The sequence below is a fragment of the Cyprinodon variegatus genome, unplaced genomic scaffold, assembly GCF_000732505.1.
Source record: "Cyprinodon variegatus isolate N-32 unplaced genomic scaffold, C_variegatus-1.0 Scaffold77, whole genome shotgun sequence".
NCBI lineage: Eukaryota > Metazoa > Chordata > Actinopteri > Cyprinodontiformes > Cyprinodontidae > Cyprinodon > Cyprinodon variegatus.
Genome location: NW_015150530.1, coordinates 816,643 through 834,361, shown reverse-complemented (window position 1 = coordinate 834,361; position 17,719 = coordinate 816,643). Strand labels below are relative to the sequence as shown.

General features: G+C 37.9%; 1 protein-coding gene across 1 annotated transcript; it reads right to left on the bottom strand.

The window, feature by feature from the left end:
- Nucleotides 1-11,689: 11,689 nt before the first annotated feature.
- Nucleotides 11,690-15,946, bottom strand: LOC107083570 (frizzled-7-A-like). The gene has a single exon (XM_015372900.1). It carries the CDS (start codon nucleotides 15,474-15,476, stop codon nucleotides 13,770-13,772), a length of 1,707 nt encoding a protein of 568 aa, XP_015228386.1. The 5' UTR covers nucleotides 15,477-15,946; the 3' UTR covers nucleotides 11,690-13,769.
- Between the last annotated feature and the right edge of the window lie 1,773 nt (nucleotides 15,947-17,719).

Here is a 17,719-nt window from a genome sequence, read left to right as displayed (position 1 = left end):
GGCCTGTTTTTCAGTGTAGTCCTGTTTCTCTGACTGTGACTGGCTGGATGTGTTCTCTTCATCCTCTGACAGAAGAGCTGGCTGGGAACTCGTCTGCCTGGCTTGGTGTTTCCTGGACGGAAAGCCTGTGGAGCTGGTTGCTAGTTGCCTTTTGTATCTGTGCCTCTTTTTCTATGTCTGCTTCTGTTTCCTTGAACCCCAGTTGGTCTCAGCAAATGGCTGCTCACACTAAGCCTGGTTCTGCTGGAGATTTCTTCCTGTTAAAAGGGAATTTTCCTCTCCACTGTCGCTACATACATGCTTGCAAGTTGAATTGTCTCTGTAAAGTGTGTCATGAATTTCTGTTTATTTATTTATTCAAACTGAACTAAACTTGATTTCTTTTCTAATGTTCTTCAACACATCCTTCACCAAACACCTAGATTTATACTGAATAAATTTTTCCACTGAAATACTTGGGATATGTTTTGTTCTGTTATTTTATTTTGTTTTGTTATTTTATAGCTCAGAAAAATCAATAACATTTACCAATGAATTTTTTTGAAAACTGCACTACACCTTCAGTCCAGCAGGTGGTAGAAAGTTCACCCCACTTTACTCTTTTCCACTCTTATTCCTTCCTCTGCTCCGATACTTCATAAAATCCTGAGGCACATTTCAGTGCAGTGTGAACTTGATGGACTGACTGAAGAAAGAACATTTTGAGGTCCACTTTCTGGCTATAAAGCATCTTAAAATCACTTTTTTGTTAAAAATGAATGTAATAAAAAGCTGCATATGTAAACTCACCTCTTTCCTGATTCGTTGGTGCAGTGGTTTGTTAACTTACTGCTAACCATGGTAAATTAAATCACCCCCTGGGCTCGGCCTCAGGCTTTTCTCAAGCAGTGAAGAAGAGGTCTGAGATTGAGCTAGGTGATTGAACAGGTGGAGTTCAAAGGTCAGCTGGTTGAAATAGATTCTTATTTGGGGTAACAGAGTAAAGGGGGGGCAGCCTTCATACTTTTTTAGATAAAACATCGCATGGAAAACAATTGCCTTTTCCTTCATTTGGCAACTACTCATTACTTTGTGCTAATATTTCACATAAAACCTGCAGTTACTGTCTTTTTGTACTAACATAACTTTAGGCAACTGTTGCAAACTTGAATTAAATTCAGACCATAAGGGATCAGGTCAAGCATTGGGGAGATTTTCAGAAAATAAAAATAACAGGAACAACATCCCTAATTGAATCCAATGAATTGTGGATTTTTATTTGACAAAGTTAGAATTATCTCTGATTAATTTAGCAAAGAACTAAAATAATTCATGTAAATTATGTATATGATATGTGAATTTATTGATTTAATTTTATGGTTATTAGAACTTTAGTCAGTACAAAACAGCTGAGTTTTAATTTGTGTGGCCTTACAAACCTTTATTTGTTTTTTTTATTTATTTTAGTCAACTTCAAATGAGATAATATGAGGTTTTAGCGCCGTGGAATAAAAGAATGATGAAAATTAGATGGGGCTGATTGTTTTTTCTTCTTTTTTGTATTTCTGTTGTTCAAACTAGCTGTCAGTAAATTGTCAGTAATATTTTTTTCACATTCAATGTATGATGATATCATCTAATTGCTTTTAAACTGTGTGAGATTTTTTTTTTTATTGATAAAACAAGTTGTTTGATCATGTTTTAGTAGAGCCACTTTTTATGCAGAGATCCTCCTCTATGCAGATAAGAGATCATTAATAAAATACTTTCAGTGTTTGTTTTTCCTTTTCATGTATGCTCAGATGTCAGCTGCCTCTCAGCACTTTATTCAGAGTTACACCTGCTAGGAAAACAGAGTCCCTGAGCATTACAGTTTAACTGACTGTCCTGGGGATAGAAAGATACAGTGGACTAATGACCCAGAGGTTTAATCATGGTGTTTACATGTATATCTCTGTTTTTATGTTTTGCATCCCAACCAAAGGGAGCACCATCAGTGCATCCTAGTCATCGTAACATATTTAGGTATCATAAACATAATAATCCCCTGTGCACAGCGTGACTGCATCTGTCTGCCAACTGCAAACATGTTCAGATTACAGGCTTAGATAGTTCAAACTTCTGGTAAAGCTGTTGCATTCAAATACTATCATTTCTTTGCTAAATTTAAATCATTGCAACTTTCGTATTCCAATGTCTGCCCGACTTTTTAGTTTTCAATTCGTTTATTTTAGGCAAAAATAGCAGAATCATTTACAAAATATTTTTAAGAGATTTTCATCCCTCTTCCATTATTATAGAAAAGAACCTATTGTACCAACTTTATGTATAAAGTACTTTAAAACTACCACAGAAGAAACAAAGTGTTTAAAATACCTTTAAACTAAAAAACATTTATTATCTATGCAAAATAATAACACTTTAACGTACATTAATACAAAATAGATTAGTACAAAATCATTAATTTCAAAATATAAATTTAGATATGCTATATTCTCAATTAGGACTGTTAGGAATCCAGTTTGTGTGGGTTGTTTTGTGTTTGTCTCTCCCTCCACCACCAGGTGGTGCCCTGTCCTCGTTGGCCCTCCTGCACACCTGTGGCTCGTTGGTTGATCACTGGGGAGTATTTGAGCCGTTGACTGCCACTACCTCGACGCCAGAGTATTTGCCAGTTTTGGGTAGTCTAGCCAAGCCGTGATTAGCTGAGTCTAACCTGTGCTTCGTTTCTCTGAGTCTAACCGTGTTTTTGTCTTTGCAGGAAGCCTTCCCGCTGTTTGGAAGTTTTGGCCTTCTCCCCCAGGAAGGATATTTTGTGTTCACACTGAGCTGGGGAAATGTTCCACATGATCCGTTCAAGTACCGTCGGAAATCTACGTGGCAGTCCGCTCTCATACTCCTCAGGGTCCAACTCCACCAACCTGTCCGCCCTCCAACGAGTTGCTCTCCCTCATGAAAACTTACACATTTTGGATTCAAGGCTTTGATTGAGATCCCCTCCTACGTGAGCCCCTTTTTTCTCCATGCTCAAGAACTCTATTCTGTTTCCTACGGCCATTAAACTAACCACTGTGAACTTCTCTTCCACTTCTATTTCCGGTTCAACAGCTCTCTCTGAGTTCAAGATTCTACCTCCTGTTGTCCTCATCAATAAACACATTAAACTTTCCCTTGGTTCTCTGAATGTTTTTCTGCATGTGGGTCAGATCCCTTAAAGCATCATGCCAAAGACACAATTGTTTTATCAAAAACAAAGGAGCATTCTCCAATATTTGTCTTTAGATTTCAACAGAGGTTTTGAACAAAATTATCTTCATCAGGGAGCAGACTAAACCCTGTCTTTGATACAAGGGATTGCGCCTTGAGTCCAGGAAATGGAGCCCAGGCAGAAGTTCAACTGAAGAAACTGATTGCTCTACGACACAGCCAATCAGCTTTGAACCACACCTTCACGAAAGCCAATCGGCATCCGAAGTTCATCTTAAAAGGCCTCCGATCTATAATTTGTCTGCCTGTGAGCTGCCAAGAGTAGCTGCGCTGTGTGACTTAATTCAAATGACACCGTTTCAACCCACCTCCAGCTCCTCCTCCACCATCGCAGCTAAAACTTCATCAGAGTTCATTACTCGAGGTCTCTTACTATGTCCTGCATCTCATTTCAATCAGTCCGGCAGAAGACTGCCATGTTGAACCAGGTTCTGCCCGAGGTTTCTCCCCAACGGGGAGTTTTTCCTCTCCACTGTCGCTTCATGCTTGCTCATCATGGACAGGTTCTCTCTACCTGTGTTATCCAACTGGATTTCCATCTTTCAGGTCCCTGAGTGAAGCTCTAGTATCTGCTCTAGCAATCCACTGGATCTCCCCATAAGCTCAGCAGACCGTCTCGCTAACCAGCAGTCTACAGACTGACCAACTTTATCTATCTCCACTCCACCACCAGTTTCAGGCCTGGAGGGGAAAACCGCCCTTTTCTTTGCTCCTGTTCATGCATATCTATCAAAATTCAGTGCTATGTTTCCTGCCGAGGTCTGAGCGCCAAAGAAAAATTTATTTTATCATTAAATTTCTTCTAATTGTCTTTTATATTCGTGTGAGTTTTTCAGATTAAAATACAGCCAGCCTTAAAAACCCTCCATGTTTGGCTTTCTGTAGCGAGACCCTGAATAAAACGAAAGGAGAAAGGTCTCTCACTCACATACGTTTATTTTGTTTATAACAACATGAACCGAGAAACGAAAAGGTTTTTTCTAAGTGACCACTGGAGGTCAGATACAGTAGAGTTGGACTCCTCACTCAACTCTCCTTTAAATAATAAAACTTTTTAACAATTGAGATGAAGCCATCTATTTAAATTCACTGTTTTGTTTTAATTTGATTTAAAATAGACGTATGTAACCTTATAACAAACAGATTTAAACTGAACTCTGTTGGAATTCATTGGTTTGATATGAAACCAATTTATACCAAATTAGATTATACGACCTCGACTCTCTTTCTGTGTTAAATTTGAGATTAAATTTGCTTAGATATATTAATACTATAAGAAAGAACTGGTATTAAACTGTCTTAACGTTGAACCTATGGTGACTAATCAAGTTTTTTTGTTAGTAAAGATTTAATTAGTGGAAATTAAAGACCTGTTTTAAACCAATCTATTCCTAAGGCTTCCATAGCTAAGAGTGACGTAAATTCATCACTTTTTGTTCTTAGATGTGCCTGATAACTGAAAAACTAGCTCTCTGTGTGATACTACTCACTGCATGCATTTAGTTTGCTGTATTTTCATCATTTGTTTGTGAAACATGATTATTTTATGTTTCACAGCTTGAATTTTGCAGCCCTTTGAATTAGGGCACTCCTCGTGATTGAAAACAAAGCTAGATTTTGAAAGCAATAAATGTCATGTGTTATTTTTTGGTATGAAAAGATAAAAAGAAAAAAAGAAATAAAAGTAAATAAAATGTTCCCCAACCCTATTTGGACTTTTCCCAAATGATGTTCGTCTAACTTTTTTAGTATATTAAAAAGATACAACAAGAATTATGTAAACCAATTAGGGGAACACATAAAATGTATATCCAAATATCAGGAAATAAAGTAAAGGCTCAATTTTAGGCCCTAAACTATTAAATCTGTACCTGCTACTATTGGGAATCACCATCAGGAGCCGTGAAATAATTTTCTACCTCTATGCTGTATGGCTGTCAAAAACATCATAATATAAAAGATTTTTAAAGATACTCAACGAACTCCAAATGAATATAAACTGAGCTGTTTTCTTCTCCCTAAGTGGAGGCACAGCTTCATACTGTCATGGTTCTGCACTTTTTGCTTGTATTTAAGTTTGTTTTTTTTTCCCCATTGGTTTCATATCCATTTTGTGTTGTTTTCTGGTTGTATTTGAGTTCTTATGTTTTTCTTGTTAACCCCCTGTTGCCCTCTTGTGTCATTTTTCTTTTCCCTAGCTCCCTTCTAGTTACTTCTGTCCACACCTGCTCCCAATTAGTTGATTACCCCAGGCTTTGTTAGGTTTGGCATATATACTCCTCCTCTGCAGTTACTGTTTGCTGGTTTTTTGTCATTTCCTTGATCCTTGTGTGTGTTTTCCCTGATGTCTTCTGGTTTTTGGTTTTCTGTATTTCCTAATTTTTGTAATGGGGCTTCCTTTTATTGATTAAATCTGCAAGAAACCACCTCAGCTTCCGTCTCTGCGTTAGGGTCCTCTTAAAACCCCCACACAACCTGACCTGATACACAACAGTGCCGTCAACATACAGGCACCCACATTTATTTAATAGCTAGCTTCCTACAGGCGGCTCCATCAAGACGTATTTCCCTAATGAAGATTGGGTTCAGCTGATCCCGACAGAATATGGAGCTCCTGAAAAAATGTTTTATGTATTGAACAGATCCATGGTCACACTTAAGAATGATCCGCTTTTTACTAGATGATTATAACAGAAAGACAGATCATATGAATTATCAAAGCTACAATGTGAGGTGGAACAACGAAACTCACTACAGAGAGTCAACTGGTTTTAATATCCCAACATCAAAGAAGCAATGTTGTCCTTTAATGGAAACGTTTCAGGGGATTTACAGTCAGATTAAAACACACATTCATATATATACTAAGATAAATCAATGTCGACATAAAAAGGCTAAAAATGCGCAACTGGAGCCAAAGTCTTCCATAAAGATTCCTCACAACTGTTTGAAGTGTTATTTACAGCTTTGCTATTCAGGGAGGGGAATCAGAAAAGACGTTTATTTTCTAAACGGGTGCTGAAATGCCCTCTACCTATATTTTTGTGTATATACTTGAGATTACAAATATAACCCAAGGCTGAAATGTGTTATATTTTCTGCCTTTTATTAAAAGTAGAACTTTGCCTTCAAAAACTGCGACCAGGGTATTCTGGAATTTTTTATTTCTTTTGTATCAGTATTAAGTTTTACGCTTCTGTATTTTATACTGTATAATGACAAAGAGCTTGATATATAGAAAACACTTTCTGCACATTATTTCAAAACTAACATTGATATGGATTGTTTATTAAGCAAAATACTTCATCAAAATGTCACGATTGCTGCTTAAAAACGGCTGCCGATAGTTGTTGTATCCTGTAAAATGACAATATAAGATTATATCCTCAACATGACCCTGTCTGCAGATAAACCACAGCTGATTGATGCAGTTTTATAATTTACATCTTAAGTCATGATTGTTAACCACCTTCAGATAGAGAAACTTAAACATATGTAACTATTTTTATATATCACAGTTTGTAAATGTTTTAACCTTTGATAAAAATGTAAACTAAAAAGAACACAGCCAAAGGTTAAGGTCAGCCTTTTCTCTGTCGGTACAATTCACAGTTTGAAACATACCTATAAAGCCTGCTGCATAGAAAACTAAATTTAGTAATTTTGACATATTTTTCAGCGTCAAGCTTCTTGGTCATTAGACTCAAATAATAATGCATGAAGACACGCAGAAAAAGTCAGCTGACTGGGACTCAAAGCTGTGACTTCTGCATCAAGGACCAAAGCCTGTGAATATGAGTCTCTTCAAATAAAGTAATTTAAATCAATATACGTTCAGATGAGAATAAAAATGTTTTGTTATACTTGTATATTTGATATTTCAGAGGGCAAGCTGTGGGAGGACTATAGAAGCAATATAGCAATTATAGAGCAAAATATTGTAGAGAAAAGGATTTTCTCATTCAATGTCTTGTATGTATTTCAAAGAGAACTGGTTTACTTTAGGTAAATTAATATCGCAGGACAAACATTTTTTAATGAGGATAAAGACCCTGTGAGACCACATGTTCATCTAAGAGAAGAGAATTCAGTTTGCATTAGAAGCTGGCTCTTTCCATCTGTGCATACTTTTGAGTTATTTTATCTGAAGGCGAGGCGGTGGAGCAGGGGTTAAGCATGCAACCATGAACACGGGTTTTGGTCCTTGACCCAGTGGTCACATGTTTGAGTCCAGGTCTGCCCTTTCATGCATGTCTACCCCTTCTCTGTCTCTGTCTGCCTGCTTTCAAAAATAAATACCTCTAAAGTAGTCTTTAAATACCTAAAAGTAGTCTTTAACAAGAAAATAAATAATTTTACTGCAAAGGTTTGACATAAAAAAAATCAATAGAATTATTTGAGTGACATTTTAAAGAAGCATCCATTTAAAGAACATCAAAATGACATCATTATTTGATATACTTTAAATTTATGTCAAAGGATTGATGTCAAACTGATTATGATGAGAATTTGATATCAGTGTTTGATGTCATATTGATGTTAAAGTAGACATATTTTGACCACTGGAAAACGTAATATTTTTTGGTTTTGCCATTTTTTTTTCAATGCAATTCGATTCAGTTTATTTATTTAGTGCCAATTCACAACACATGTCATCTCAAGGCACTTTACAGTTCACCAGATCATACAGTCAAATGGATTCAAAGTTTTCTATCTAAGGAAAACCAGTTGATTGCATCGACTCATTGACTCGGATGCAATTTCTCACACTAAGCATGCAGGAAGAAACAGGAAGAAACCTCCAGCGGAACCAGACTCTGTGTGATCGGCCATCTGCCGAGGCCGACTGGGGTTCAAGGAAACAGAAGCAGAGATACAAAAAGCAGCTTTAAAAGGCGTCCCTGTCCAGGAAACACACAGCCAGGCAGACGAGCTCCGAGCGAGCTTCCATGTCAGAGGATGAAGAGAGCACATCCAGCCAGTCACAGTCAGAGAAACAGGACCACACTGGAAAACAGGCCGATCTCCAACATCTATAAACAAAGGTGTTGATGGCAGCAGCACAGCTGAAAGCAAACTTGTTGCAGCCCTAACTTTAACTTTAATTTAGGGCTGCAACTAATGATTATTTTTGCTAATCGATTAACCTGTCGAATTTTTTCGATTAATAATCGGATAGCCAAAGGTTTCTTAAAGAAATTTTTTTTACAAAATGTAACAAGATGAAACTAATTTTTTTTCCATTAGAGGTGTTCTGGATAGAACATATTGACAGAAAAAAATGTTTTTATCTTAAATGCAAAATTTTTATATTATTTTTCAATTTTAATAGAACTACTGCTATAAGTTGGTTTCTCTGTCAGCTAAAGGCGTATTTTAGAGTATCTATACTCCAGTTAATGTTTAATTTATGTAACCAATATATTTTTTTTACTGTTATTCAAGAATACACTTTAAAACAATGAAATTGTCTACAGAGCTGTTCTTAGCAAAATATATTTTCACACTTGTGTATACAAAATAAAATCTTTCTAATCAATTTCTGAATTAGTTGATGATTATAACAATAATCAATTAATCATGATTCCTTTATTACATCTGTAGCATAATTGTACTTTAAATTTGGCTTGAAGTTGACTTTATGTAAATTTGTTTGCCATAATCAACACTTATTGTTAGAATTAATATACAATTAAAACAATTGTTTGAAAAAATATGATTTTAACAAGATGATATTTAAAGTTAATTCAGACAACTTCTATTCAATTAAGTTTTTCTTTTTTCTTTTTTCACAGAGGGTTCTTAATTATAAAACTATGATAAGGATAAGGATCTATAAGGATAAGGATCTAGGAATCTGTGTTACATGATTTTTTTTACCTCTTCATTTCTCACCCTTTATTTGTTTATATTGACAGACAAAAATCCTTCATAAATAAAATCTGATTCACATTTGATTCCATTATTTTTTATTAAAAGAAAAATATGAGACTGAACAAATTCCAAACACTGCCACCAGGTGTTAGTACCTCACCACCTTGATTCCAGCTGTTTAGTGGGTGCCTGGCGCCCCCTGCTGGTGGTTGTGTAAAACAGCTGCAAGGCGATGAATCATTGCAGTTCACTCAGCAATCTGTGGTGCTGTGGCACTTTCGAAAAAAAGCAAAGAGTATAAGTGGAGGTTTCAGTATTTGTACAGCGGATTACAGCGCCAATGTAAATTGGAAACAATTAGTGTAAAGTGGGATAGAGTATTTAGAGTGTGGATTTAGGAATTTACTATTGTATCCTTTTTGGCCTGCGTGCTTTTGTTTAGATTACCATCTGAGCCATTTTAGTCAGAAGCAGGGATGGAAAAGCCTGAACCTTGTCCTCTACAGTGATAGCATCTGTTGGCTCTGAGATGTTTTAGGAGCACTTTGATAGTCGATGACCCAAAATGATGTCTGGCCTCACAGATTAGATCTCTGTGACTGCTTTGGGTCTCCTCGTGGCCTTAAAAATGTAATAAAATGATTTTACATGAGAAAAAATAGAACTGCAATGGCTGCAGAACACTAGACAATAATGGTTGGAAGTATAAAGAGTATTATTATTTAATTTATTTTGCTTCCATCCAAGACAGGAAAATGTTCACCGCTGATTTCTCTGTAAATATTTGGTTTAGGTTCTTTTTATCTCCTGGTTAACAGCCTCCACACATTTTATTCCCATACTTTAATATCAGAATTTTTTTTTTTTAAACGTTAACTATTAAGATAAGGAATTCCTTATTCAGTAAGCATTAGTACGTTTAGTTAACACGACATTTCTTATTATGTGAGCACGTCTACAATAAACTTTTGCTGCTGTAAACATCACTATTTCCCCATTGTGGGACAATAAAGGGATTTTCTCTTCTATTCTAAACATGTTGAGGAAATGGCTTCAAATCCAAAATTTTAGCGCATTCAACTTTTTTCTATTTAGCTTAAATTTTAAATGATTAAACTAATTACACCAAACTGTCACCAACTGCAGATGGTGTTACTCTTATTTTAGCATAACCTTTGCTTTATTAATGCACAAAACATATGTAATTTATGCTTAATTTTGATTTCTTTTCATTTATGTTCACAAACCTTCTTAACTAATTATAGTAATCTGTGTTTTTCTGCATTTAGGTAACAGTGACTCCAATTTAAAATGCATTTTCCATAAAAATGTGCTTTTTTAAAGCTCCATAGTGTGGAAACCATATAAAAATGTCATATTTTATTGTTTTTCTAAAAGATGGAGCTATTTTTTTTTTCTTTTTTAAAGGGGGTAAAATAAAACATTTGATTTTTAAAGGCTTTATATACATATTAAAATACAAATAATACCAGTAAGATAAATGCATTTTTATAAACTTTAGACAAAGATTTAAAACTGATCACAGCGAATGTGGAGGAAAAGTCCTGTCACTATTAGAGACGGAAACAGTTTTTAAGAAATAACCTTTTTTTGTTGATAAAACACTCTAAAAACATTTTATCTTTATAATCTTGTGCTTTTTTGCCCAATAAGATGAATTGTTTGTCTGATTCATTCTTAAAACTGTCATTTAAGGGATTAAGGTTAAAGAAAATGAATGAATAGTGGTTTATAGTGATGATTGCAGCTAATCATTGTCAAAACTATGATGACATATTTCTTTTGTTTCTAAGGAAGCATCAGGGCAGAGCACAAAATAAAAATTCCTCTAAAGGATTAAGTTACACCTTTTAATTTGCGTACCGTTTATTGAAAAACAAATGCTGTCACTTTCATTCTCGACTCGCCAGTAGCTTGAAAACAAGTTGCAGTGTTGATGCGTAGTGATATAATAATGGATCGACAGATTAAATAAAAGTAAGGACAAGGGCTCAAGTGAAAAGGCCTGCAACCGTAAAACAGCTTCAACTCCAATCAGTGTTGATTTCCTTAATGCGGCTCATGTTTTACAGCTTCCAGTCAGCTGATCTAACCCCTTCAGAGGTTTTATATGCATCTTTATCCTTTCCATTATCTGTTTATAGACTGCTCAACGTAAACAAGGGTCTGCTGAAATCAAATCAGCTATAATAAGCTTATAGGATTATCTCCCTGGCTTTTAGTTTTTATTTCTTTGCTGTGTTGAAAGTGTGTGTAAGAACTGGACTTATCCTATTTGAGTTATCAAACGCAGCTGCACAGTTAAGTTGTCCCGATTTCAAACATTTTTTTGGGGATGTCTTTGGAAACGTTGATAAAGACAGATTTTGTAACCTCGCTGAAAGAGTTATCCGACACCGAGCTCTGATTTGAAGGCTAACTTATCAGTTATTTTCAGTATAAACACTCCTCATGTTGACAAAACAAGAACTCAAGGTCCACTTGCCCTACGCTTGTTTTGTCAACTACCTCAACTTATCTCGCCTCACAAATGATAATCACCACATTACAAACTTTATCACGTTTATTCAAACTGTACATGTAAAATGGGCTTATCTCATTTTGTTTTTTTAGAAAAATACAAGTAGAAAAAAAAAAAAGACAAAAAATGAGTATTTTTCCCCCCTTAAATACAATATGCATTTTAAAAATCAGAGTCTCTGTGTGCTGGCTGGTTTGCATATGTTCCTGTTAAAACTTGAAGACATAAAAAACTGGTATTCCTTCTGAGGACAGAACACAAAAACAAAACATGTCAGTCTGGGAAAAGTAACAGAATCACTTGTTTGGTAAAAATGTAATGACTAAATGAGCAGAAATTAACCAGGGCTTGAGGTATGTAGTACATCCATGTGAGGAGGAAAAAAACATTAAACAAACAGCATTGTATATACAAATACAGCATGAATGTATAAAGTATGCACAGTTTTAGTGTTAATATATTTAAAAAATGGCACCTTTAGGGAATTGAAATCATAAAGCCAGGTCTGTAGAGGGTCAGGCTGCTGTGACGTGTCCCTCATCGCTGCAGACTGCTCCCATTCATTGTTTAAAACTGAAGCATGTGGAGAAAATGTGCTACGAGACAAGAAACAGACGGTTCTAGCAGTCATACGCCAGCCTGCAGCTGACTCTCGACAAAAATACGCTAATTTCATTGTTTAGTCTGAACGAGGAAGTCACTTTCTTTAAAAAACGCTGCAGGCGTGGAGTCGGCTCCAGTAAGCAGTTCCCCTAATGATGGGATCAAGATTAGATGAAGACATTCAACAGGAGGCGTCTCACTTAAAAAATAATCTCTGCTTCAAAACCTATTTGTGTTATTTCTATAAAATCTTGTATCAAAAACACTAAAGGTTACCTTTAATTTAAACCAGCTGAGGCCATTTTCTCTATTAGAATCACAACCTTTGCATTGTGACCTGCTTTTTTCTAACATATCTTCCATCTTTGTAGAAAAAAAAAAAATCTCTGCTAAACAGACCAACACTGCTATGTTTGACCTCCTGACTATTTATCGGAGTCCTGTAACAGAGAACATACATGTAACTCCGATTTTAAGGCCGATGGGGGAAAAAATAAAAAACAAAACAAACCAAATACTCAAAACAAGTAAATAAAACATCTAAAAATGTTCAGTCGGCTTGCAAGAACGTAACACTTCATGTGAAATGAGAAGAAAAACGATGAGTTACACCGAAGCTAACTTCGCCTACAGTCATTTTATCTGGGATAAAATAACATTACAGCTCCAGAACAACCATTTGCTCTCCCACGGATTAAATCTGGATCACCGAAATGGTGCTTTGGGTGTCTTAAGGGATTTAAAGAAGAAAAAAAAGAAGTTTTTTTTGATGGATAATCCAAAAGCAGAGACCACACACAGAGACTAACAATGAGCCGTTGTGTCTCCAGGTTCTGCATGCATGTGTGTGTGTGTGTGTGGCCTTCTTTAAAAAAATAAAAAATAAAAAAAAAAGCCAGATCTGGGTCAATCTGTGGTGTAACAGTTACATTTAAAATCAGTGTGCAAACCAGTACATAACTTCATTCAACTTCAGAGTGAACATTCAGAACAAGAAGTGAATATTCATCAGTCGGAGAGATTTTTTTTTATATATAAAAAGGGAAATCTAGGCAGCCCCTTGGCACATATCAACAGATGATAAAGATGATTATTGCTCCCCTTGGAAAACAGATGAGGATGCACTCTGCAAACTCAAGTTATTGATGTATAATCCAAACATCCTTATTGAAAAATTGTTTCTTTTATAGTCCGCTGACAAACTTAAAGTTGAACAGGGCGTACATTCGAACTGTAACATAAGAATATATGTGTGTATATATAGGATTAAGTCTTTGCATGGCCATTTATGATCAGTTTATGGTCCAAGTGTACTAAAGCCATGGCTTCAGGTTGCTTTGATGACAAAATATAGGAAAAAATGAATATATTGGAAGTTTATCCAACTTCCTTATAAATGTTGTGCTGCTGCCACAACAGTGGGGAAAAAAACTACTAAAATTTAGTTTTTTTTGTAGGGATTTTGAAATGAAAGCTTTTTGACCTCATTTGATATCTCTGGCTTTCACACCGTTGTTTCTCCGTGGTTCCCGTTGCTGACGCGCTGGTAGAAACTCCTCCATGACTGCAGAGTCTTCCCGGACCAGACCCAAAACCCGGAGGTGATACCGACGATCATGGTCATCAGATATTTGATCATGAACACGGTGAAGTCCGGGCTCATGGGGGCGAAGTTGTGCACCGGGCAGGGGATGGCGAAGCGCTTACAGGTGTGCATGTGCCAGGTGCGCTCCCACTGCTCCCTGAAGGCCTGCTCGTAGAAATAACAGGCGATCACGATGGTGGCCGGCACCGTGTAGAGCACGCTGAACACCCCGATCCGAACCATCAGCTTCTCCAGCTTCTCCGTTTTGGTACCGTCGTGCTTCATGATGGTGCGGATCCGGAAGAGTGACACGAAGCCGGCCAGCAGGAAGGACGTGCCGATGAACAGGTAGACGAATAGCGGCGCGAGCACGAAGCCGCGCAGCGCGTCCACGTTGAAGATCCCCACGAAGCACACCCCGGTCAGCACGTCTCCGTCCACCTGACCCATGGCGAGGATCGTGATGGTCTTAATGGCGGGGACGGCCCACGCAGCCAGGTGGAAGTACTGGGAATTGGCCTCTATCGCCTCGTGACCCCATTTCATCCCGGCTGAGAGGAACCAGGTGAGGGAGAGGATGACCCACCAGATGGAGCTGGCCATGCCGAAGAAGTACAGCACCATGAAGAGGATGGTGCAGCCCTCCTTTTTGGTCCCCTGAGCCACCGTCCTGTAGGTGTCCGGGTTGAATTTATCCACGCAGACCACCCGGTCCTCCAGGAAGAAGCCAGCAGCGTAGGCTACAGCCACCATGAAGTAGCAGCCGGACAGGAAAATGATGGGTCGCTCCGGGTACCTGAACCTGCTCATGTCCACTAAATAGGTGAGCACCGTGAACAGGGTGCTCACGCAGCACAGTATGGACCAGATCCCGACCCAAAGCCTGCCGAATTTTACCTCATCCTCACGGAAATACATGATCCCGCTGGGTTTGGTGGGCTCACAGGGGGCGCCGCAGTCTCTCACCCCCATGAATTTGTAGCCCAGGTAGGTAGGCACCTGCAGCTGCAGGGGGCAGGAGAACTGGTTGGGCGGAATGGGCATAGGAGGGCGAGGAGGGTTCGGCCCGCCGCTCAAAGGGGGAAGGGTCAGTGATTGTGGGGGGGCTGATGAGGCCGCTGGGCCGCCCGGTTCCGATGTGTTCTGGCCGACGCAGATCTCTCCGGCTCCGTGGACCGGAAAAGCCTCGCAGCGGAGGCGCTCCGGCCACTGGAAGCCGAATTTATTCATCAGGGCTTCGCATCCCTGCCGTGCCCGCTCACACAGCGACCGGCAGGGCGGGATGGCCTGCTCCAGCACGGTGCACACAGGCGCGTACATGGAGCAAAGGAAGAACTTCAAATCCGCAGAGCATTGGACCTTTACCAGCGGGTAGAACTGGTGCACCTCCAGCCCGGCGTCCTCCTGGTTGGTGTGGCCCAGAAGGTTCGGCATGATGGTCTGGTTGTAGGCGATGTCTGTGCAGAAGGGGATGGAGATGGGCTGGCAGAAGCCGTGCTCCGGGACTGATATTCCGCTATCGCTGTTGTAATGCTGAGCAGAAGAGGTGGGGGAGAGCGAAATCCCGCACAGCAGCCACATGATCCGCAATACCGCGGAGCCAGCGGTGAACCTGGCCGCCGCCATAGCTGGAGAGGAGGAGGAGGCGGGGGGAGGGAGAGGAAAACTTTGATCCAAGTATGGAGACTTAAAAACGTCCGAAAACGACGAAAATTCCACAATAATCGTCCAAACTCCTCACTTTTAGTCCACTTTGTTTGAGTTTGAGCGTCTTATACCGACTTTTTTCTTGTAGTTTATGAAGATAAATCCAAGGAAAACGTTCGTCGTGTCATGACTTCTTAATGTTCTTTGTAAGTGACTCCAGCAGTCCACTCCTCACTCACACTCGGTGGAAAAAACTGCACCCCAGCTTACGTTGTCGAAAAAAAAAGAAAAATCTAAATCAAAAAACCTCAGTGGGTTCGGGTTTTAGTTAATCCCCAAACCAGACACAGAACCGGACGGTATTTCCACGGCTTTTCGGCTAAACTTCACACCGAGCGTCGGCTCACATGCTGGGCGGTTGGATGTCCAGAGGCTCTCGCTCCCCTCTCTCCGTGAGGATTCCGCCGGTTTCCAGGCGCCCATTCCATTCAGGAGACACCCCCCTTCTTTTGCATCGAGAGCGGGCGGCCTTGAAACCGACTCCATATTTCAGCCAATCGGAGAGTTTGTTTTCCTACAGGACTCGATGTTGATTGGTCTTCATTTCCCCACCGCAGGAAAATATGTTACTGTAATTACATTACACCAGAGATTTTTTTAACCTAACAATTAACTTTTCTAGAGGGATCTTCGCTCGTTTTAATTAGATATTTTAGCTTCTTCCTCCAACACTTAATAACAGACGAAGTTTTTTACACTTTGGATGTTATTTAAAAAGTAAAATCTCTGTTGACGACAGAGTGGCATTTTTTTCAGAATCGAATTCTCACATCAATAATCAGTTAAATTATGCAAAACAAAAATAGTTTCGATTTCTTTTTTTTCACCATTAAAAATAGACAATTATGAAAATAATCTTATATGAGCAATCTACTCTAAGTACATTCATATAGATTGCTTTTGTGATACTGGAAGCATGGAAGTTTTCAGATTACTAGTAGATTGGTCAATTTTTGGTTTCTCCTTGTGATTTTATGTTTTGATTATTTTTAATGATGAAAAGAAAAGAATCTGAACAAATTCAGATTTTTGACCATCCTTCTTTTACTTTTTTGTTTGATAAAATGACAGTTAGATTGCTTACTTTTTGTTCTTCTTTAATTACTAGTTTCTGATAAATAAATAAAAAACAAATACCAGTATTTCATACTGTTAAAACACTTTACAGTAAAGTATGTTATTGTTTATCTTTTAACTCTTTATAATTATGTTATTCTTAGACATTTTTCTAAGGTCCATATTCGTTTGACTATTTTTTTCTATGATTTTTTTTGCTGCTGTAAACATCAGAATTTCCCCATTGTGGGACAAAAAAGGGATTTTCTATTCTATTTCCCAAAAACATGCTATAAGATATATATTTCTGCCTCAAGCAATATTTCTATGGTCTTACAAATATAAATATAGGAACTCTTAATGTTTTTGGTTTGTTTTTGTTCTTGCTTTCCTTCATTTCCTTGTTTGTTTTTTATTTATGTTAGTGATTTAACTTCATCTTTTTTCATAATAATCAGTGTTTGCATTGTTTAATTGTACATAGTTAAAACTTGAAAGACTCTTTCAAACTTAAAAAGAACCACTGTGTCTAAAATACAACAATTAAAACATTCAGTTGCAAATGTTTCCAGTCCATTCATGGGCAGAAACTGTCTCTTTGATCTTCCAGACAGAGATTGTTGTTTTTACAACTTTATTGATATGTTTTTATATGAATAAATGGGTGTAGATGTGTTATTTATTTTCCAAAAGCCAGTTGAGCTCTTGAAAGATGCTGTTTTTCTTGCTTGAATGATTACTGTGTATGTTGCAACAAAAATGTCAAAATTTAAGTTTCTAAAACCCAAAGATCTAATCCTCAGAATGAATTTAGTCGACAATCTGGCTCTTTCGGAACAATATCCAAAGCGCATGGTTATGTTTTTGTATTATTTTTAACAGGACATACCTAAAACCTCTCTGCATATTAAAGACAGTTGAGACTACTTGAGTTTGCCGCTGCAATGCTGACCTCTCTTCATTTCCAAAGCTCACACACAGAGCCTCTTACTGTGTAGAGGACGTGTAAACACTGCTACACAGTAAGTAAACCATAGGAAAAACAGAAACCAAAGCGGATTTTAACATCTTAAGCTTCAAATATGAACAGGTACCCCATGCGGTTG